The sequence below is a fragment of the Ascidia mentula genome, chromosome 1, assembly GCF_947561715.1.
Source record: "Ascidia mentula chromosome 1, kaAscMent1.1, whole genome shotgun sequence".
NCBI lineage: Eukaryota > Metazoa > Chordata > Ascidiacea > Phlebobranchia > Ascidiidae > Ascidia > Ascidia mentula.
In genome coordinates, this window is record NC_138566.1 from 4,017,845 (window position 1) to 4,040,550 (window position 22,706).

The 22,706-nt window shown below is 39.6% G+C and overlaps 3 protein-coding genes and 1 long non-coding RNA gene across 6 annotated transcripts; 2 read left to right on the plus strand and 2 right to left on the minus strand.

Annotated features, from left to right (window-relative positions):
- Positions 1-1,048: 1,048 nt before the first annotated feature.
- Positions 1,049-5,921, plus strand: LOC145908633 (sperm microtubule associated protein 2-like). Its single transcript, XM_082995954.1, has 9 exons — positions 1,049-1,176; positions 1,472-1,514; positions 1,589-1,681; positions 1,869-1,998; positions 2,208-2,353; positions 3,797-3,938; positions 4,534-4,665; positions 4,998-5,173; positions 5,657-5,921. Exons 1-9 carry the CDS (start codon positions 1,161-1,163, stop codon positions 5,769-5,771), a joined length of 993 nt encoding a protein of 330 aa, XP_082852080.1. The 5' UTR covers positions 1,049-1,160; the 3' UTR covers positions 5,772-5,921.
- A 990-nt stretch (positions 5,922-6,911) lies between these two features.
- On the minus strand, positions 6,912-13,194 carry LOC145896116 (uncharacterized). Of its 3 annotated transcripts, none has more exons than XM_082984988.1 (8): positions 13,046-13,194; positions 12,129-12,422; positions 11,533-11,759; positions 10,765-10,872; positions 10,270-10,389; positions 9,802-9,921; positions 7,810-9,600; positions 6,912-7,604 (listed from the first exon to the last, which is right to left on the minus strand). In XM_082984988.1, the coding sequence occupies exons 1-8, from the start codon at positions 13,074-13,076 to the stop codon at positions 7,224-7,226; spliced, it is 3,072 nt and encodes a 1,023-aa protein (XP_082841114.1). In that variant the 5' UTR covers positions 13,077-13,194; the 3' UTR covers positions 6,912-7,223. The 3 variants fall into 3 exon arrangements, with proteins under 3 accessions (XP_082841114.1, XP_082841107.1, XP_082841098.1); XM_082984981.1 differs by having other exon boundaries at positions 6,912-7,601; positions 11,533-11,795; XM_082984972.1 differs by having other exon boundaries at positions 11,533-11,795.
- Positions 13,195-14,115: 921 nt separating this feature from the next.
- On the plus strand, positions 14,116-21,187 carry LOC145901616 (carbohydrate sulfotransferase 1-like). Its single transcript, XM_082989363.1, has 9 exons — positions 14,116-14,515; positions 14,810-14,963; positions 15,105-15,278; positions 15,528-15,663; positions 15,877-16,030; positions 16,794-16,958; positions 17,797-17,936; positions 18,400-18,503; positions 19,177-21,187. Exons 1-9 carry the CDS (start codon positions 14,162-14,164, stop codon positions 19,359-19,361), a joined length of 1,566 nt encoding a protein of 521 aa, XP_082845489.1. The 5' UTR covers positions 14,116-14,161; the 3' UTR covers positions 19,362-21,187.
- A 183-nt stretch (positions 21,188-21,370) lies between these two features.
- On the minus strand, positions 21,371-22,310 carry LOC145917884 (uncharacterized). The gene is made up of 2 exons (XR_014405730.1): positions 22,103-22,310; positions 21,371-21,465 (listed from the first exon to the last, which is right to left on the minus strand). It is a non-coding gene; the product is annotated as an uncharacterized LOC145917884 (long non-coding RNA).
- Positions 22,311-22,706: the final 396 nt, after the last annotated feature.

The window sequence follows — 22,706 nt, forward strand, 5'->3', positions numbered from 1 at the left end:
GCCGGTTTAATTGGTTTCGGTGCTGGCAGAAGTAAAAGAAGAGCTCCCAGAGTACGGGCTCGAATCACCACCCATACAGAAGCATATTTAATGACACTTAATCCTAACAGGAACACACAACTGGACAGTGGACATTTGTTTATTTTCCCCATCCCAGCAATAAACGACCTTATCCGATTTCTTGACACTGGAACATCCAGCGCTGGCCGGCCGACTTTTGGTACAGGCATTCTACCCCGCCCAGACCAGTCTACACAGTAACATTATCGACTAGTAATCATGTTTCTGCCTTCAACAGAGACAACGCTCGAAGCTACTCTCGCAGTGGGCCTATTGTTTCAGTTCGAAGAAGCCTGGCGTATCCACGCAACTATCAAATTACAACTGCTGCTGTTGAATGATATACGACCGGAGAGGTATTAAACAGCTAGAAAGAGGTACGTGCTGTCAGTAGACACAGTTCCACGAACCGGTATGCACATTGCTGTATATTTGGTTGTAAGTTATTGGTATTGTTTCATTTAGAGTTGAAGTGTTGCTACTTGTATGCAGTTCAAGGTCAGAAGGTTACGCGCTCTTAACTACAGCATGGGTTGGACAAACCAGACTTTGAAAGTTGGATAAATTTTATTGCAATTGACTCCTAATTGCAAAAATATCAGTTGGTCGAGTTGGAGTGGTTTAAATTAGGGTCGTGGTAAACAAGTGGTCCAGGAGCACTGTGGCAAAAAGCTTGCAAGCGACCTTCTCAAATTGAACTTAATGATGGATCTTGTGTATTGATTTTAGGGAAAATATGTCATGTATGAACGAAATGTAAAGCAAGTATATAATTGCCTACAACATAGCACTACAAATCAAATTTTGTTGAAACACCCATTTTCCATTAGAAAGCACTTGACAACCGCAAATCTCATGTAATAAGCTATGCCAAAACCACAAAATATTTGCACCCCCTTGAAGAGAGCCGCATGTTTTTTACGTCAGTCAGTCGTGAAGTGCATCCTGCTTATGACAAGGTCGAAGACCCTAGAGCGCAAAGATTTCATTTTCTGTGTTTTTTGAGATTTAAGCGGCTGTGTCTACCTAATTAGGCATAACGCAATCTTAGTTCGGGCAAACTTATAATTTAAAAAGCTCTGCATGGAAAAAAGTGAAAGATGGTTACAGTTCAAGGTAAGAAAATGTAACAAATCTACTCTATCTACCAGAATCAAAACTGTTAATTTCCGCTTTCTTCTCTCAAACTGTTCACACCATTTTGCTATGTAAGCCCCATTATTGATCACAATTGTCCATTATGACATAAGGTCAATGGTATTAAGCTAACTTTAAACAGTACAATTTTGCTACACGTTTTCAATGAACAAAGCGTTATCAACATTACCATGACTATCGCAACGAGGCGTTCGGGTAGGTTAGAAAAGATCAACTTTTTTTAACTACTAACATTTAATGCCAATTTTTTTAGGCCCCGTGAACTACCAGACCAACATTCTACCAACAACTCCCAGGTAAGTTAAGTCTTATAGTTTGAGTTTTTGTTTCTCAATACGACGTAAATTACGAATACATTACGCTTGCATAGTGACCGGCCTCTTTCGCGCGGATATTCGAAGCAACGAATACTTTCACTGTCGAAACCGAAGGACACAAAGCAAATATGGCTGACAAGTTTTGGGTTTGTAAAACTAACTAGTTGAATCACATTTAAAAATGAGTAATTTAGAAATATTTCCTAACGGAAATGGTTCTTAAAGGCATGGAAGGGTGTGCATATGATTTTGCGTGGGAATGTTGCTGTACACTGTTTTTTGAAATACTTGCTTTGCACTTGCACAACAACAGTGGCTGTAATTTTCGTGCAGACCAAAGCTGTACTGGGGCGACCAAGACATGATGTGGCCGGTTTCCAAGGAAACGCTCCACTCCAGACCGACTGCCCGACTTGTACAGCTCGCAGCAGCCAAGAAAAACTTTCAACTTGGCACAAAACAGGTGAAATGACGAAAGTCCAATAACGGAAATATTCTTTGGGAAATCTGTTGTTTCCGTTGTGGGGAGAACAGTAGTAATTTTGAAAGTTACCATGCCATTTATCTGGTTGCACTAGTGATATTATTGCCAATTTTTGGAATTTGCTATAGTAGTGTTCCTTTTTTGAACTGGGTTTTAATTGCTGCATAGCAAAATCTCCATATTTTCAGGTAAATAGACCGGAGTTTGTGTACAGCTGCGGGCGGAACTCACAGATATGGGAAGTTAGCAAGATGGCGATGAAGGCAGAGCCAAGTAACCACCTGAGTAAGCTCGCCAAACCAAAGCAGCCTCCACCGCAATACCAGGAACACCGGTAAGCTCCAACGAACATCCCAGAATAACTTTTAATGAAATCTGCTTGCTGTGCAAAGCCACGTATATATTCCGTTTCATTGTGTGGAGTAATTTTAACATTTTAATTTACAAATCTAAATCAATATCATTTTTATACACTCTTTACAACCTTTGAACATCACAACAACACAGTATATGCCATTTATATAGGTGCCATTATTTCCTAAAACGGATTTAAAGACTTTCTCATCCAGATGTAACGGGAGTAAAGTTCAACAAGTCCTTATTTAGCATCCAGACAGCCGTAATTAGGATTCCGATTGGTCTAACTTTGTTCCGTCGCTTCCCCAAGCAATTCAGCCACAACAGCTGTCTGCTGAATCCCATACACAACAAAAAGCTTTTGTTAGGGAGCGTCCGCTTATGGTTGGCACGCGTCGGACACGAAAGCTTCAAAGCCTAAAGGGCACTCGATAAATGCCGTAATTGCCACTTAGCTGTGATTGACAATTTGAACTACATATGGTTATTAGCGTTATCGTGGTTTCTTTTTTAGAACAAGGTTTTTTTCAGATAACTTTGTAAGCATTGTTTGGCCCGTTATCCGTATAAATCCATCCCAAATATCCTTATAATCCGACTCCATTTTTCACATTCTTCTTCCGTCCACTACAGTGCATTACGCAGTAATTTGGTAGTAGTTAAATGTATTTTTATAGTAAATGTAGGAGAGCGTTTAATTGCACGATCACATTTGTCGAAAAAGCAACATAGTCTTTCTTGGTTATTGGTACATTTTAATGCGTATGGAGGCCACACTTGATGCCCACATATGTACAGCCGCATGCAAATTGTAATTGCATATTTGTTAACTTTTCCGTTTCTTCATCATGCTATAGAAGTCACCCAAGAGAGTTGTTGGTCCCCGCATGTTCTGTCATAACGCTTATGACCTAAATCTCCCGTTACTCGACCCCACATTTCCAACCACCCGTAATGGTGTATCGGATTATGAAAACGACACCCTGTCACAGCCAGGAGATGCGCCCAAGGCAACCTGGACATCGATCATTCTCTTGTTTTAGTCTTTTGTTTAACTTTAAACGTAAACTGTTGCGACACGCGACAATTGCTGTTACTTGCGACACGCGACAACTGCTGTTACTGCTTGCAGATAAAAAAGAAACCCCCCAGAATCTTATGTACACGCGGCTTCGTAAAGCTAGTACATGCTAAATAGAACACGCCTGTCTTTAGTGGCAAGCGTACATATCAAACCATCATCCTTGGTCGTAGAAAATTAAACTTGCATCACGTCATTTTAACGCAAGTTCTCATAACACCTGCTCCACAATAGCTCCCGGCACGACAAATCCTGTACTTTTAGTCTTTGTACTTCAAAGTGTACAACAATTATCAGCCAAAATTGTTTGATTTAGTTTTACTTAAATATTGATTCCAGGCACAACCACCAGTACAGTTGCGGTCGTGTTTCCCCCATCTGGCAAGTCGGTATTGGAGCGTTGAGATGTCCGGACCGACCGAGGACTGCCGAGCTCGCTAAGCCGAAAACTCCCCACCTAGAATACGTTCCGAATAGCGAGGTACTGATTATGTGGCTATTGGCTGTTTGACTGTTGTAATCTCAGGCTTTATGTGCCAGTATTTGTACAGGACTTTGTCTAAGATCATGATTTATAATACTGATGCCCTCGAGAGAAAAAAACACGTCGGTGCGAGGACCTTTTGTAATAGAGATCATTCGACATTATCAGTGAAACCAAACTTTTCAATAGAAATGCCTTAATTCGTGGGACCCTATTTATTAATCAAGGCGTATGGCCCCCTGCTGCGTCGCACCGGCTGCACCCCTCTTAACCTCGTGGGACCTGATTTATAATAACCTGCAACTGTCGCCCATAAATAAAACCCGAACTGTGGGCGAGGACATGTCGCGACCCAAAATTAAGCTTAGAAAGCCCCAAAAATGCCGAAAAAGTTGTGACAGAGGCATTGTTTGTCCAAGGCAAGTCAGAAAATCTTTTGTGGCCATCACTGAACCCAATCATTCTACGCAAACAAAGCCCAACTGAGTAGGTAAAGTAGGCACTAAATTTGCCCTCAGATCTTACAATACACAAACTATGGACCGTACGCTTACATTGGGGAATGACCTGAAAAAATTGTCTTTTATTGAAGGTGGAGACGGTGATCAAGCCAGTTGCGCTGAAGGCAGCCTGCTCTGAACGCGTCGGCGACTTGGCAAGACCTAAAACACGAGGAGACGGACCTTTCATCGACTCAAGATCACCTGAGGATTCAATATGGAGGGTAAAAAATAATGCCGGAATTTGGAACAATAACGCACGGTTTTATCTTCAAAACTAAACAATAATATACCCCATAACAAATTTAAACATTGCGAATGATCGTAAAACAATATTTTAACATCTGCCAAAACGAATTTTACATCATCTGGAGTATATTTGTTTATTTATTTTAATCACGGTATATTCGAACAAAATAAACAAAATAGTGTTGATAATTCAGTTTTATGCAATAAAAGATATACAAAGACAGCGATATGGATACAATACATTGGATGAGAGAAAAAGTGTGCGCACATAAATTACTGTTACCTTTGGAAAAACTTTTGTGTCCAGGTCAGTCACAATGCAAGGGCGGCGACGGCCTCCCCTCGACTAACGGAGCTTTGCAAATACAAGGGATTTGCTGAGGGTTACGTTTCCAACCGCTCCGTCCAGTGGCAGGTGTCCAGGGCGGCCAGACGGGCAATTTCCACACCACGGACGGGTGAACTCGCAGCTCCAATAATAAGGTAAAGTGAAATAAGCCATGGGATGCTGGTTCTAGTGTTACTTGTGTTAGTTTTGAATGTATAATCATTAATTGTGTGCTGTACCTAGATGTAAATATTGGTTTTCTTGGTGCGCATACACGGCAATCAGTTTCCTTAATTGTTTGGCTCTTCCGCGCCTTGGTAACTGTCGGGCGAATTGCCAAAAACCCTGTGCTCTAGCGTCACCACGTGTACTTATTCTTTTCACCCTTCGCTTTGAAACGAACGTTATTAATGTCGAGTTTCCGCTTTCCTGAAGCAAAAGCATAAATAAAAACAATTTGGATTTAAAAGCGGATAATATTGACTTTTTCACCTTTTACAAATCGAACAAACACGATTTTAAAACGTATTGTTTTTTTAACTTTTACACAAATTTTTGTCGTTAATTTATTTCAATACATACTTCTTACCTTGAAAACGTTTTAAACTGTGTAAAACTTAGCCTATTTTAATTTGCAGAGCTTCAATGGACCACGTCCAGTTCAACCCCAATGCGTTTATCGTTAGCGAACTAGCGCGAAAAGCGCGGTGCACTCCAAGATTGGAGGAGCTCGCCCGACCAATCCACCGATGATGATTTGCTGTTCTATTTCTTTGTTTTTACTCCCCTCGCTTCGTGAACTATCACTTGCCCGTTTGTGTGACACACTGCGATATATAAAGAAACCGCTGCCCTTTCGTGATTTCTCTTCCTTGTGTGTTTATTTAAAAGCAATGTAGGCAACTACTTGTACCACGTTCATCTACAGAAGGGGTCGGCAACTTTTTGAACGCAGCGGTATTTCAGTTGACAAAGACCTGTATGTCAAATTGTTTGCGTATCCACAATTTTGTGTGTAGTTAAGGACTCGGACAATGTGAGTACATTTAACAGTATGGAATATATGAACTCGTAACTCACTTGGCGTGCTAGCCGTGGCGCTGTAAGTGTTCGAGTCGTGCAGAATAAACCACAGAAATTGTTCTGATATTGCAGTCGTGAGATGATATACCAACACTTAAGTTACAACAAAGCAACGTTATCAAGAGCAGCGTTTATTTGATTTCAATGAAAGCATTACGACAGTGGTTCCCAACCTTTTTTGTCCTATGCACCCTTTTAGTCGATATTCAAATCTAATTCTCCCCTACAATTTTTTTTCTCAGCTCATATATGGCAAATGCAACAATAACACATAGCACATACAACCAGCAAGAGACTAATATTGTGACACAAATTCCCCCCTACAAATTACAAAATTCTCCCCTAGTGTAGAATTCCCCCCTGGTTGGGAACCACTGCCATATGGTATTCATTAGGATTGTGTGAGTGTGGGCAGAGGGCGGGTCCAGGAGGGGGCAAAATTGCGATCACCCCCTTCCCCTCACTAAAAAACGCTGCCGTGGCAAAAGGGTTGTCTTGAGATTTTTCAATAGCGTACCTTGTCTTGCGCACATGCGTGACTATCTTCTCTTCGAGTGACCAAGATCTTTAACATTGCGTCACAACGAGTTTTGGTTTGTAATCTCTCGCCTTGCGTAGAAAAAATCTGGATCCAACTGTGATTTAATGTGGTTTGATATGAGGTTGAATATATTAACTAAAAATTTCAGATTTACTGATGTGGAAATTTACAATCAAGGTTCAGTAAAAAATATAAACTTTATTTGCCAAACAACAAGAAAAAATCTCTGCAATCACACAGTGGAATCACACACACACAGTCTTGTCAGCAACATAGAAATACCGAAAACAAAAATCATTCCAGTCCGAAATGGAAGTCCAGTCCGAATGGAATCAACCAGTCCGAATGGAAGCCATTGCATTGACAAATAAACGTGTCGCAAATTTGTTGACGGGGTTAGGTTTAAATTGTCAATATTTTCCATCACAAACTTCGAACTGTGTTTTTGAGTCATTTGAAAATATTTTGGGAAAGCAATATTTCGGTGGCGGCAAGACTAAACATATGCAGCAGTAAATCAAGTGTTTCCCGGTCGTATTCAGTTTGTGTAAAGCCCGGGACGACGTGACCCGAAACACTTTTTACCGATACACCCCTCTTAACTCTAACCAGTCCGCCGCTTCGCCAAGTGTGTGCCTGCCTCGCCACTTGAGGTCGCTATTGAGCTCATTAGCCCTAGCCGCCAAAAACTCGAAGAAGGCGTCCATCCCCTCTGGTGTATTCGTAGACGCACAGGTCGACGTAATTTGGCGCATTTTGGCCATGGAAAAACTGGCCAGGTCAAAGGTGACCCCGTCGTATGTGACGTAATAATGGTTGGCGGTTTCACGTGTCGTTGAGCGCGGCCGTCGGGAACGCCGTTGTGTGCGGTGAGGCGTGAGGCAAATAGATGAAGCGTAACCGTCGTCATGGGACTGATTCACGCGGTCGAAGTCCTTGTGGGTGATGCCAGAAGGTGCCTGCTTGAGAATTAGAAACAATTTGTTGCCAGGAGAAAAATACAGGTATATTATGGGCCTTAACAAATTCTTCATTAAATAGGTGGCTATTTGAGTTCATTTTGGGCTTATTTTCGATTAGGTTTAATAGAAACATGACAAAATTTGTAGCACATCTTAGTTAGAATGCAGAAACATTACTATCGCTGCATTTTTTTACTACTGTTACCTCATTCGATAAGATCTCGTTAAATTGTTCCTCCGCCATCGGGATTCCAAGTCTTCGTTCGCGCGGTTCTTCCGCAGGGTGGAACACGTTGTCATCCGATGACTCGGCTCCATTAATACCGGCGACTTGCGATCTCGTCACGTGATTAACTTGCGGCGTCGAACTCCTTTCTCGTCTCCACATCGACAACTGATGATGCGCCCGGTGTTTCGCCGTTGGTTTATTGCGAAGTTTAAATCTTTTCAGCGACTTTGATTTCGAGCTGCATGGCGACGATGTGCTAACTCCTTCTATCGACGTTCTAGATCCATCGACCTGACTCTTACCCACACTTTCTTCTTCTTCTTCTTCTTCTTCTTCTTCTTCCAAAACACTGGACACGACAACGCTATTGGGAGTATTAGAACTAGGAGTTTTGGAAACCGATTCTCGCTCCTCTGTCTCCACGATGGTATCCAGTTTCCCGGGAGGTGGGGGATCTTCGGAACACTGCTGGTCGACCTCCTCTGTCCTGGGAACAGATTGTCGTAAATGCTCCCGTATGGCTCTGTTCTCCCACGAGAGTTCGGCGATCCTTCGGTGCTGGTCTCGACAGATCCAATCCAGACCTCTGCAGTCCTCTCTCAGGTTGTGTATAGCGTGCTCGTATCCGCTGATGACCTGGCGATCTTCTTCCGTCACGGCTAACAATTCCGAGTGTTTTTGCTCAGCCTTTGAAAGTTCATCTTTCGTTCTCTTATTCTCCTCCACATCAGACTTCATCTCTTCCACTCGACAAAGCAAGACTTTATTTTCCTGTCGAACAGCTTTATTTTCTGATTTCAAATCGTGATTTTCTTTATTCGACTGCAACAATTGTTGTTCAAACTCCGAGATTCGGTCACGCAGATATTTGTTCTGGCGTTCGTGTTCCTTGGAAGAAATTCCCGACTCTAATTCCCTCTCCTCCAAACTCTTTCTGAGTCTCGAGTTCTCGTTTTCAAGGTTTGTGATAATTCTCTTTAATCCATCAAGCTCTTGAGAGCGAAGTTGGATTAAGTTCTCGAATTCTTTTTTTGAATCATCCAGCGCACGATCCCGTTGTTCCGAAGTAATCTTCAAGCTCTTAATCTGCTCCTTTCCACGAATATTTTCCTCCTTGCTCCTAATCTGCTCTTCCGAGAGAATTTGCATCTTAGTTTTAATTTCATGAAGGTGTTCTTCTTTTTCTGCATTCAAGGTTTGGGATTCCTCTAATTCCTCCCTCAAATGATCTTCAAAAAATCTTTGCTCCTTCAGATTCGAAGCGAGTTTCCTACATCGTGACAGAACCTCCTGCAATTCCTCATCACGACGGGAGTTTGCAACTTCCTCCTTAGCTTCACGGATGCAGTTTTGCACCAAGAGAGTTGCTCTTATTTGAACCATTCGTTCTTGCTCTTTCAGTTGAATCGATTCTAAATTATGAGAAATATCCTGAATATTTTTCTCCTGGAGTGAAGCTTTTTGCGTCATCTGATCCATCTGCGTTCTTAACATGCATTCAGTTCGCTTTGCTTCTTCCAGCTGACTTTCAGCCAGACAAACTTTAACTTTTTCATCTTTTAGCTTTTCTTTCGTGTCGCGTGTCTCGTTTAGCGCTTCCTCTAACGCGACACGCGACGTGCGCATTTGGCTCGTCTGCGCTTTCATGGATTCCAGTGACGACATCAGTCGATGACGCATCTTGTCGCAACGAGCATTGGCGGTCTCTAGCGCCGCTCTGGTGTCCGTTAGTTGTTTTTCATTGCCTTCAGATAAGACCAAAGAGCACTGAAATTGAATCAAAGTTAATTATTCAATTTATATAAAGATAACAAGCGTATTTGAACAACGAAACGATACGAACAACACATTTAGGTAACTTACAAAGACAGCGTTAAAACAATGGGCATATATTTATTCAGTAATCAATATTTGAAATCTGTGCAAGATGGTTTATGACTAGACTTCAAATCTCAAACATGTCCAAACCTGCGTGGAGTTTTCAACCACTTCAGGTGAGGCGGTTTGACTTGATTGCATCACGTGACTGTTCCGCACGGGTGATTTTGTTTGCTCGCTGTCGGCAAGTCGTTGGGTCAAAGTCATTACCTATTCATGAGTTATCAAACATTAAATCAAGTGATTGTTGGCATTCGGCTAAATTAGATGAATTACCACCACTTTTTTGTCACCTCGGTGCTAAAGCGAGGCTTTAAAGTTGTGATACAAAATAGCCATTGACTATTACGGCTCTTTTGCGCATAAAATAGCCTTCGATATACAACTTATCAGATTGATTTGTATACACAATAGTCAGACGTATGCATACATCGATGCTACCGAAGCAGAATTGCCATAAAATACTCGAAATATTATCACACCAAAATGTATTCGTACTACAGCTATTTTCAGTTACGTTTAATTAAAGAATTTCTTTTTTAATTCTAAACCTTCAACCTGTTCTTGGAGCTCAACAATCGTTCGTTGGTTCGATTCATTCTTATCAACCAGTTCATTGTTTTGTGAAACAGTAGCTTTTAAATCTGCGCACAGCCTTTCAGCTTCCATGTGGCTTGCCTGTGTAAACACAGTATCAAGGGATCAATATTGAAGTCAGCTGTCGGCGCGTATGACGTATATGATGGTAAGGTACAACAGCAAAAAAATAACATGTGACATTTTTATGCGATTCTATTGATGATAGACGTGTGCTTGCAAATTGTAGCGTTATAAAATTATTAGGCCTATTTATAGCACATAATTAGCCACAGGAATACAGTATTCGAAGTGAAACGTAGGCATCCATGATAACAACTGGAACAACCGGTTCGCAGAGCTCATAAAAATTCCAAAAACCGGTTCGCGCCGAATCCCACCATATTGAAGAACTGAATCCGTGGAAACAGTTTCTTATTTGGTTGCTAAATAAAATTACAACGTCCAAAAGCCAACCTGTAATTTTAATTCCGACTCCTTTTGCCTTGAAACGAAGCGTTCGGTGGCATCGGACAATTGTTGGTTGAGATTCTCTTGTAATCCTTCGTGGTAACTTATCCATTGCTAATTTTAAACACAAAAGATTTTAGATTAAATTGCTCACTTACTCTATGTCACAGATGCAACCAGGCAAATTGACATTGCAAAAAGCCCTTTTGGCGACATAGCAAGTATTAAAATTCGATTTGTTGAATGTTTTTGGTGTTGCACTTTGGAATTTAACACGATGTTGGTGCCAACTTAGGAGATAAATCCTAATAAAGGCTGCTGTATGATAAGCGATAGTTTTTCTGTATTGCCAGAAGAGGATTTTTGCTTTGGTCTATTAAATATTAACATTTATTTGTGTTTCGCTCACGTGGATGTACGATTCCTTGACAAAAACCACTTTCGTATGCGCTTAAAACTAATGCAAAACGTGGTATGATATGGGGGCACAGGTTAAAGTTATCCCCGGTGAAAAGTTATTGACAACATTTATATAAGCATGTGGAGCCAAATAATATGAATTATGTTAGCTGCAGACACATTGGTCGGTGAGATCGCCTACAAGAGTCACACCAAGCTGCACTGATGAGACCTTATAGGCCGAAACTGCGGCCATCTGTCTGCAGCTCTGAGAATTTATAACATATATATCAATGAAATATTCCATTGTGTCTCTTTAGGATAAAACAAAATTAATTAATGTCGACAATTAGGCCAGCTTTACAGCTAACAAACCTGTGCATTTTCTAATTCAAGGGAGAGTTCGTCTCTGCGAGCATTTGCTCTTTCCAATTTTTCTCGCATTTTTTCAACATCCTCGAGTTCTTTATGCACCTTCCTTCCATCACCACTATCGGCAACGTCGTGGACCACTTTGGCCGCCTTGGACATCACCATCATGCCGAGTTGGTACGCCAGCGACGAGCTGGGGGTGTTGACTTCAACCTCGCTATTACTGGATGCTGTGTTTTTGGGGAAAGAGGAAGAAATGCTCATAACTGCAACAGTAAAAAAATGGGACTGAAATTTGGGGCGGATCCAAAAAATTTCCTAAATTTCCTAGGCCTATAGGTTTTCAGCTACTGATTGTTAATGGTGGGCAGTTACCAAAACTAATTGTGACGCTTTAGTGGTGATTTCAGTCGCCATATAGCCATACATGCGCCAGAAAAAGCTCGCTAGTGATGAAAGAAAATCCATCTTTAACAACCCTTCAATCTGTCACCAGCAGTACTTTTTTACTGTTGTAACATTTTCTTAGGGATTGTCTAAACTAAAAGGACTAACTATAAACATAAAACGAATTGTTGTCTTATATTTGACGTTTTTACCTTCATTTGAGCTGGCTAAAGAAAATGGTTCGCCACTCGCGTGCAGTTCAGTCATTTCAACCCCTTCTGTTTCATCATTTTCCAGATTTATTTCGCACCAATTTTGCGTCGTTCTGTCAACATTTGTCCTGGTTACGCCATTTGACTCCAACACAGTTGTTTCTGGGTACACTGAGCATTTTGGGTTTATATCCGCACTCCTTTCGCTGTTCTGCATCGATATTTTGCAAAAATATTTTTCTTCCTTTATGCTTTCATTACAGCTAGGCTCGTCATCGACGTTCCAATCCCATTCTGCCAAAAAATGTGTCTTGTTAAAGAAACAAGTCGGTTGTACTACTTTTTATGTGACAGTAACGTATGCCCTGGACAAACAGATAGCTTTCGTTGTGTTGGTCGGTGGTTTTCACACATCACATGAATGTATATCTATTACACCGGTGCTACCCAACCATTGGGTCGCGATCCATTGGTGGGTGGCAAAGCTTTTACAGGTGGGTCACGAAGCATTTCTAAATGTTACAGTGTTCTATCGGATCACGAAATTATTGCATTATCATTAGGTAACATCGTTTGGTCATGTCCCATTGTGGGTCGCACAATAAAACTCGCATTAAAAGTGGTCGCGAACTGAAAAAGTTTGGGAAGCACTGTATTACACAACGTACTTGTAGAAATGTTAAACCAAACTGATCAAATATTGGTTATGATACGCCAATGTCAATATATACTCTCATTTACCAATTCTGAAATGCACCACATTTGTTGATTGAATCAACTAACATTTAAACCAAATACATTGTTGTAAGTCACATACAAACAGATACGGTTAGATAGTACAAGCTACAGAATGACTAACCTCTGTCCAGTAGGTTTTACCTAGTTTAGTAACTCAAACTTACTGAATAACCATTTACCTGCACTCGACCAAAACACATCTTCCTCCATATTTTACTTGTTTGTTGTTATGCATCAGCTGATAGTGGCATTATTTCGTCACAAGCAACCCTCAAACAGGCTGGCAAGCAATAAGTCATGAGCGTAACTATTTGTTTGCTCAGAACGGAGCATCTGGCGACGAAAGGCATTCCATCCATTGTACGATAAACCGAAATTCAACCGTAAATTCGACGCATTGTTTGCCTTTGTTGCTACGTATCCTCTTACAAATGGGACAGCACAGTACAACTTTTACCACACCAAAGCGTTGACAAAATATCGCTTACCAAGTTCAGTAGCATCCGATAGTTCATGTCATGGCCTGTTTTACCTAATTTTCCGAAAAAAACTTGTCATATTAGTTTTGTGTAGCACAAGGTTTGTGTGCAAAATATATTTGTACATGCGTTCAAACATTTGCAAAGATACTGCGTAATGTTTGTATACTGTCAGGTGTAGTTCTTTCTCCGATAAGTTTATGATATTCACTTTTGCAAAGCTTTTTTGTTGATGTTTTTCAATGTAGACCAGTTTGTGCTGGTAGAGTTGGTGAACTCAAGCGTGACCCAATAAAAAAAAATGACAACAAACAACAATTTTTCTGGCAGAAAAAGAATGAAACGGTCAATTGTAAGTTCGACGTGGCGTTAGAATAAATGTTATTTTAATATCGTTAAAAACTGCTTAACGATAGTTATAGCAACGGAAATATGATTTGGTGTAAAGAAATTGGACAGATCTTCTGTTGAAACAATATTCAAGATTCTATTTGAATAAGTTTTGGTAAATGGAGAAACTGATGATGCCGTTTTAGGCGAAATATATTTTTCTCTAAATAAATCGATCTGAGCTGTTTGAAGATCGCTGTGTTTGGATTTTAATACATTATTATTGATACGGTGTGCGATCGACAGCCTGCCAGGGGCCTTTGGTTTTTTTGGATCCAGATTTGATTTACTAATCACATTGAAACAATATTCTATTTTATTTGTCTTGTGACAAACCACAACTGTTTTAGTTTCTTTTAAAACACTGTTTTTACAGAGTTTGTAAATAAGGTGTGGTTGTAATGAGGTGTACAGCATGCGAGGAACATGTTTCGATGCAGAAAAACACGTGGATTTATGCCTCGGAAACTGTTCTTTATCATTTGTGCCACAACTGCCTTTGTGGTAACAATTGAAATCTTCCACAATTACCGACTTACAACAGGTCTAAGATCTAGCAGCAATATTCCCATTAAAACCACTACTGCCAACCGAATACAACGCTTGCATTTAAACCATTTGGCACCATCAGATGAGCCTCAGCAAAGGCATGTTATTTCTGTTGAGTTGATGAAAGATGAATACAACAAAGCAAAGATCCTGCAGAAATCAAGAATACAAGCTCATGACAGAATAGCACCAGGCTACACAATAAGAAGCGTTCAAGATGTTGTCAATCAGGTTTGCACATTGGGTTTTAGAAAGATTTCTACATGATTATAACACAAAACTTCATCAATAAGTGGTAAAAGGATGTCCAATAGTCACGATTTACTTTAAAATTATTATTGTAGCTCAAAATTTTTCACAAAAGAATAAACTGATCCACAGGTTTGAAACAAACTTGTTATAATTAGTTGTGAAAAAATTTATCATTGAAATCTTTCCTTGTCAAAAGCTGTTTTTTCTACAGTATTTTATGCATTCGATACTTGTAATGTTAATTGTCTCTCCTGCAACATTCTTTTGTGCCAGGATGGAAGTGCTGAGCTGCAAAAAGTAGTGTTTCCAAACGTTTACAAAAATGATTCACTGGCAATGCAAAGATATATCAACTATCTACAAACTCGTGAAGAACCTCTACCACTTCAGACCAAAGCTGTAATTATATTGACCAACTACAGATCAGGTATATATATATGATGCGACAAAACCTCAAGACAATTAGTGGCAATTCAGTAATGGTTGATAGTAAATACTGTTTACCCATATATTCAAACTTTTTGGGGAAAAGTCTTTGCTGCAAAGTGCACTAAATTTATTCATGCAGGTTCATCCTTTTTTGGAGAACTTTTAAATCAACATCCGGACGTGTTCTACATGTTTGAACCACTTATACTACTTTCCAAGTTGGACCACTGCCATACTAACTCCGAGTTGAAGAAGAATATTTTGAAAGACCTATTTCAATGCAAATTGCCAGATTGGTTTAAAGTATACTCCAGTATGTATAGCATGTGACTCTATGTTTTTGTGATATGTGTAAGTAGTGGAATAGTTGCATGTAAAGAAAACAATAATATTATTTACACAGAAAGAATATAAATATGTCCTTTTTAAAATATTGTTAAAAAAATAAAATTTACCAATTTACTTAAATGGACAGCCACCAAAGCTTCCAAGGATTTTCAGCATTATCATTTTTCAACAGGCATATATCAAAGTTATTCAAACCAGCCTTGCTCTATTTTAGATTTGCCGCATACATTACGACCGCCGATGACAAAAAATATTTTTACTTGCATCCGGAAAAAATCCTGTTTTTCTCCATTCACTAAAGATCTGACAAAGGAAAAGCACTGTCCCCGTGCAGTTATAAACGTTACAAGGTCAGTCATTATTAAACACACTATTTGTAAAGTGTATTATGTTTGAATTTGCATTACTTCTCAATAAAGCCAATAGTACAATGTGTAATTAAGAGTTAATGCACCCAACTAACAACCAAAGATTATTATACACATATTGAAAGAATTTGTTGATGTTTGTTTCAAAGTGTTCTGGCACCTCATAGATCATAAAACTTTTTATAATTTTTTTAGGCCATTTAATGCGTGGGATCACTGTGGTGCTATTAACCCCAATCTAGCAGTGAATGACTGCCGAAAAAAACAGTTGGTTGCCATTAAAGTTATAAGGTTTTGTAATCTGGCTGACCTACAAGATGTTGTCTCAAGCATTGAAACAGATGTTAAGGTAGATAAATTTTTAATTGCGATTTTTGTTTTCCCATTTCATACTTTTATTGCATGACACAAAATGTGTATAGTTACTGCTGTTAAATTGCTATTAAGCATCAACGTAAGGAAGTTTTTGCAATGTACAGCAACATCTTGTCTTGTAGGTTTTGTGCCTTTCTAGCCTTCAATACCAGTCCTCTTGATTTCTACGCATTTCCTTTGAATGGCGCACACCCGATCGTGCACGACCACGCTTGTTCCGGTTTATTAAATTTCATCGTGCATTACCATGTCCTACCATTGCATTGTCCCGTCATTTTTTGGCTGCAATTCGTTGTCAATTAATTTTACAAGCGCTCTATTGAATTGTCATGTAGCATTGTGTTCGACCTATACTGTCTCATCAGTACAGCTTGGTGTGACTCTGAACGATGTTGCCGGCCAAACGGCAAGGGTATACAATCACTGTTGGGCACCAAAATAGGTACATCCATACGGAGAAAACAAGATGGAAACACTATGGCCAAGCTAAAGCTAAACCAATAGTGCCGTCAGGCCCCGTGTACCAATAAATAACATAAATAAGCATGCAACCAATAATATAAATTGGTAAGCCACATACAGATGGTCACTCGACCTACAAGGTCTCATAAGTATAGCTGGTGTGGCCACGAACGATGCATGCAGTTCACAAAATTCATGTTATTGACTTCGTGCTTGTTTATCTTATTTTGACTTTACGAGAACTTTCTACATCTCTGTATCGTTTTTACGTGCAGGTAATTCATCTGATTCGCGACCCACGTGGAATCGCCCATTCGCGTCACGTGATCCATCGTCGAATGAACTTGGCCGAATCGATGAGGTTCACTTGCAGGCGGCAGAGAGACAACGCCGAACTCGCTTTTTTCGAGAGGCCGGAGTGGCTGCATGGTCGTTACAAGGTATTGAAGAGGGAAAGTTGGGTTAAGGGCATGTTGGAAAGTAACGTTTTTCCGAAGTTTTGGTGCTTTTGGGAAAGGTACTACATGTGTTGAATTACCAGTTGATTTTGAGTGTTAGAAACTCATGAAATCATTTCGTTGGAAAAGGTTTTACTAAACCATTGCATGGAACTTAAAATAATTATGCGTATATAACAGCCTTTTGTAAAATTCATGTTGCTTATTTTGCAACTTGGACAAAGATATTCACGCTCTTTTTTGTTAAGAAGACAATTAACATCCTTGTTATCACTAAAGTTACTCTAGGTTGTCGGTTGGCGCGTTACCACATCTTGTGTACGTATCATACCCAACAACACCTATAGTTTTCTTGACATATTGCCTCGGGTAATTATTGTGGTTTCAAACAGTTTGCTTCATGGGATAGGATAAACACTCAGTCATTTTTATGTTGGTTATTCCAGGGCTTTTGAAGCTATGGTTCGTTATTATCCTATTTGTGTTCACGAAACAGACATACCACCTATATCACTTAGGTTTATAATGAGACATGTAATGGTTAATTATTAATGAGGGGTAGGTTTCCTCATAGGGATCGCATATAAATCTCCTTTTTGAAATAAGGTTTGCAAAACAAAGCAGTTTAAGACCCCGCGCTATTGTATATACAAAGTACAAAGTCTCCGACAGTAAAACAACAATATTAAACCCAACGTAAAACACTGTTGATTGTAAGTGGCGATATATTCGAAACACCAATTTTTCAAAAACAACCAAATCGTTCGTTGAAGTTATTACAGTTGGCGAGTTTCCAAAAAATCACTCATTTTTTTCGAAGATGTTCCGATACGAAGATGCCGCACTCCGCCCGTTTGAGGTCGCCCAAGATCTCTTCAAATTCGTCGGCCTCGAATTTCCGGAGGAAGTGAAAAACTGGATTGTAGAAAACACGAAACAGCCGCTACCTTCGTTCATGAGGTGATTCTCAACACAACCACAATTGTTCTATGCCATCTGTTATTCTGGAGCAGTTGTTCCCAAACTTTAGGTCACGGACCCGTTTTTAAAAAAATCTCTGTGGAACCGCAGTAAAATTTGCCTAATAGCTCTTGTAAAACTTGGTTCTAAAGTAGAAATGGGTGTAAAAGAACAAGCAGGCAAGACCAGAAACCAAAATCAATTTAAAGTAAACAACGTCTGATCTAGATTCTGGGTTATATCATTCAACAGTTCCCAGACCTTCGCCACTATCAGTGTGGCTCATTTTGATATTTCAAGTTATTTATAGTTGTTTTTCCCAAAGTTTTAATTGAAAGTTTTTCGTGTTTGCGAGCCAAAATTACGTCATTTAACAGTGAAACCGAAACATTGTGGCCACCCCCAAAATCCTGCTGTTAGTAATAAGAAGGGGGTGTTTTTCACCGATTCTATAAAATTTTAGACCAACTTCCTCGGAAGATGAGCAAGAGGATGAGGAGGGGATGCGGAAGTTGAGCATCCGGGAACAACAATTGATAAGAATTCGATCGAATCGAGACCCCTGGGGTGAGCACAACCCATTATTGAAATGTTTTTAATTACAAATTGAGAAAAATTACCGTTACAAAATACTAGCAAAGCCCCTACGTGTGCAACGTTATCAGTGACAAATTTCTGTGAACGCAAGGGGTAACAAAGTGTCAGCCAGTTGCAAGTTAAATATTACGCAAGTGTACTGAAATGTAGTACCAGAAAAATCCTTACGTGTGCAGCAGCATCATCAGCAATAATTTCCTTAAGCTTAAGTATAATCACACATATTTTTGGATAAGGTGTAGACGCAAGGCACGATATATGTGTTTAGCAAATACAGGTAAAAAGTATCAGCAATTGCCTCTACTGACTTAGGATTGTTCTGACGTATGTAATTGTTATTTTTAGTGAGTGCAATAACGTCAGTTCAGTTTGGTTGTTGACGTAACTTTAATGATAGCTAGAGCAGATATTGTGCTACTGCTGAAGTCAGATTTGGATGAAAAAGTTGTCACGTAGCAAAGTAGAGCGTGAAAAAACGCATTTGGATTCGCAGAAAGTAACTGGAGACCAAAAAAGTTGGATGCAGTGTATGCTACCTTTTCCACAAGAGTTCATCCCAGAGGTCGCTTTCGAGTCTTTTTGCATGCGAAACCACCAAACACAAAACCCCGGATATACTGAACGCGATATGACCTTCGTATAGGCCACAGCCGGAACTCAAAGATGATCGTTCAGAAGTGGAGATACCGCATGCCCTATTCCGTGACCCGGTCTGTAGAGGAGGTTTGCAGTGACATCATGGAAATTGCCGGATACCTGCCGATCGATAAACAACTGTACGCAAACATCTCGCACAGGTTTTTCTTAGACCACTTACCTGTCCATTGAAGATAGGCCAGTCCGCGCCGAGTGCTTGCTGATGTTGTTCCACAGAATATTACTTACAGTAATTTGGTTTCAAAAAGGGCCAGTATTGCATTGATGAAATTGTTTCTTTGTTTTTTTATCCAAGTATTCATAGCTCTGTACAATCTTTACAACATATCATTCATTAAGGTTTTTGAAAGTCTTTCAATCAGTGTATCTTTTACTTTGTGTATAATGTTGCAGGTGTTTCTTACGTGTCTGTACTTATTCTAATTTTTATCTACTAAGCGCGCTTCACCCTAATGTACCAAACGTGTCATGTAGAAGCTTTCCTCTGTATATTTGCCACCGTTTTGTACTTTTTCATACGTTGACGCAGAACTTTGTAAACTTCCTAGCGTGCCGTATTTATATTTTTAAACAAAACTAAGATTTTCTCTTTCAAATCCCCGAACTCTTACCTACTTTCCGAATCGATTGCACAACAGTGTTGCGTAACTAAACTTGCCAAAAGTAAACTTTCTGCACGGTGACTACCTAAAGACATACATTCCCGAAAGAACGAAATTTCATGACATAATTTTTTTGTTTTGAAAACTTCACTCGATAAAGGTTATTTTCCCTCTGTTGAACAAAGCCGCCAATTTTTAGCTAAAATCTGGAAGGTGAAATCGTTTTTTTAATGTAAAAGGCGTCTTTAGGTTGTATGTTAACATTTTTGAAACAAATACGACTGTGCATCTTAATCAAATCTAATTTAGTTGAACAACGCGTACCAAGCGCCCGAAAATGTGTATATGCTTGTGCGGTTGTGCAACGACGGTTTGCATCAGATTTTATCGTTTTTATATTTTGAAGACGAAACTGTGATTTTCCTTCAGTCGAATTGAAATAATTTTATATCGACAGGCCTATGTTCTAACCATCGGAGACACTTTTTGTCGCAAAAGTGTTTATCAGGGTTTATTGGTTGAAACTGCTTTGGTTGTGTTTTCCTTTTTCATTTCTTTTTACATTATTGTACATTGCAGTCATTTTACTGTATTTAAAACATTGGTGTTTGCGCCTGTATTTAAAAGTCTGTGTCTGTAGTGTAAATCAATCTGACTGGTCTACGTAAAATACTCGTGTTACCGCACTTTGCCATATTGAGCTGTATTATACCTCTGCTTGTGAAACTGAAAACTGTAGCATTGTCTGTGTGAAGGGTACGCGTAAACCCGTTGTATTGCAACACTACGTGACCTTGTCCGACGTTCTAGCTCAACATTTATACTACGCACGTAACGACACAAAGTTTACTATTTCAAACTCTATTTCACACTGATTGAATCCTGTTGTATTGATCAAACGGTATTAAGCCTGGGCTTGCGCAAAATATGTTTACACTTTTGTGACTGAATAGAAAAAAACGTCGGAAATTTCACTGCAGGAATCAGATGTGCAGGTCGGTAACCGACGGATCTGCCAATAGGCGGAATTAAAATTCGTCTTTTTCTTCTTTTGGAGCTCTAGGAATGTTTTGTAATTGAATGCATGAAATTTTTATTTTAAATTTGTGGTCTCTCTGTAATTCTTTCTTATCCAATGGGTTGACTAAAATCATTCTTATTTACAATATCAATCATGGCCCCCGACGCACAAATTATCATTATTTCGTTTCATCATTTCACACGTGTTCAACTATTCGTATTTGAGCAAATACACCATATGTTTAGTCGTTGCATGAAGTGCAAAATACGGGTGATGTGATCTGTGTGTTTGTAGTTGTGCGAACTCCACATGTTGCAATCCACATCGTGTTATTCTGTATCAGCGAATTTGCTACATCAAATAAACCATGTCTTAGTAGCATTTCTGGCCTGATTCAATTGTGGCGAAGAACGATATGTAGGCTTGGTGATGATCTTTTAAATATGTTGATTCTTGCTAGTCTTTAATTGTCAAATCAACCTTGGCGTCTTTGACGATTTTTATTCAATACCTGTACAACGAAATCAACTTATTTTATAACCACAATTTTTTCTTTTGGTTGTCTTGTGTTTTTGCTTCTTGATTCAATCCTCGTTGTTCATTTGTTCACCTTGCTCTCGCAGCAAATCGCCCAGCAGATTGATGTCTTCCTCTAAAGTAGATAAATTTAGGTCATTGGGTTGGTTTCTGTATACCTTCAACGTCATTGTGAGTTTAATGTTTCCAGTAGTAACGCAAAAAAAACAACGATATTTATTAGTTCAAGTATGTTGAATTTATTCGACAGGGCGAGATATTTGGGGCTTGGTTGGTTTCTCCAACTTGTAGCACATTTTTTACCGTTTTAGGTACAGATAGGACAAAAGCGTGACATAAATGCTTCTCTGAATATAACAAACTTATTCACATATTTTGCCAGGACGCAGATAAGATAGCGTTGTGCGTACTTTATGTCACAAAAACTGGTTACCACGGTTACGTGAAGATGACAAAAACAAAAACCGTTTTTCATAAGTTGGTTAAATAAACGCTATCTGTACCCAGCGTTGCAACCATCCCGAAATTTGGATGAGGGCCTAACTGTTCATAGTTTTAGCGAGAAACAGCACTTTTGAAATATCACCCAACGAAACAAAACTAAACATCCAGCGTGTTTATTTTAACAACAAAATTAACCACAAAGTGAACTTGGCAGAGGCTGCGGCCTCGTTGATCCTGGTTACGTGGGCGACTGACATGCCTTAACTCTACTTTATCAGTCTTATATTATGTAGAAAGCCTGGTCTTACCGGTCAGCGAACTAAAACCACTTTCGTCCCCAAACGATCTTCGGCGTCGTCGACGGCGTGTAGTAAAACTTATGCTTATTCGACGTCTGCTTGTGTTCGTATGCCCGTTGTGGCATCCATCGGCAATCAGAAAGCAAAGCATCGCCATAACCACCAGTTTCATCATAAGCTTATGCATGATACTTCTTTTCAAATTATATGCGGTAGTACTTGCTGTCCTTCGCAGAAAACATGGTTAACTTTCAGTCAAAAGTTTTTATAATTCCTGATTCACGGGTGTTCCGTTACATAAGCGGCTACCAGACGTAGCGTGTACAAAATTTTAAATATTCGGGAGCGTTTTCCCATTTTTCACCCAAACGCAGATTTTTCCACCTTTGGACGTTTGGAAATCCCAATATAACCGCATTCCGCTGTCAACAACAGTTTTGTGAGTGCACTGTCATTAAAAATCAAGCGTTGCCTAACATTTTATACAACTAAGTTGTTACAGGATCCCACTGGCTCTGTACGTTTTACCGAAATATTGCTCATCACTATAGTGATTACTATAGTAACAACCCTACGAAACCAAAATCTCAATCAATCTGGCGCTCTAAGGGAT

Excerpts from the sequence above, each read along its gene's own strand:
- LOC145908633 (XM_082995954.1), top strand. Across the intron at positions 3,939-4,533 it reads AATACGTTCCGAATAGCGAG|GTGGAGACGGTGATCAAGCC; the intron begins GTACTGATTATG and ends CTTTTATTGAAG. Across the intron at positions 4,666-4,997 it reads CTGAGGATTCAATATGGAGG|GTCAGTCACAATGCAAGGGC; the intron begins GTAAAAAATAAT and ends TTTTGTGTCCAG.
- LOC145896116 (XM_082984972.1), bottom strand. The coding sequence starts at position 13,076 with ATGGAGGAAGATGTGTTTTGGTCGAGTGCAG. Across the intron at positions 11,796-12,128 it reads TTTAGCCAGCTCAAATGAAG|TTATGAGCATTTCTTCCTCT; the intron begins GTAAAAACGTCA and ends TTACTGTTGCAG. Across the intron at positions 7,605-7,809 it reads ACGAGATCTTATCGAATGAG|CAGGCACCTTCTGGCATCAC; the intron begins GTAACAGTAGTA and ends CTAATTCTCAAG.
- LOC145901616 (XM_082989363.1), top strand. The coding sequence starts at position 14,162 with ATGTTTCGATGCAGAAAAACACGTGGATTTATGCCTCGGAAACTGTTC. Across the intron at positions 15,279-15,527 it reads TTGGTTTAAAGTATACTCCA|ATTTGCCGCATACATTACGA; the intron begins GTATGTATAGCA and ends GCTCTATTTTAG. Across the intron at positions 16,959-17,796 it reads GGCTGCATGGTCGTTACAAG|ATGTTCCGATACGAAGATGC; the intron begins GTATTGAAGAGG and ends TTTTTTTCGAAG.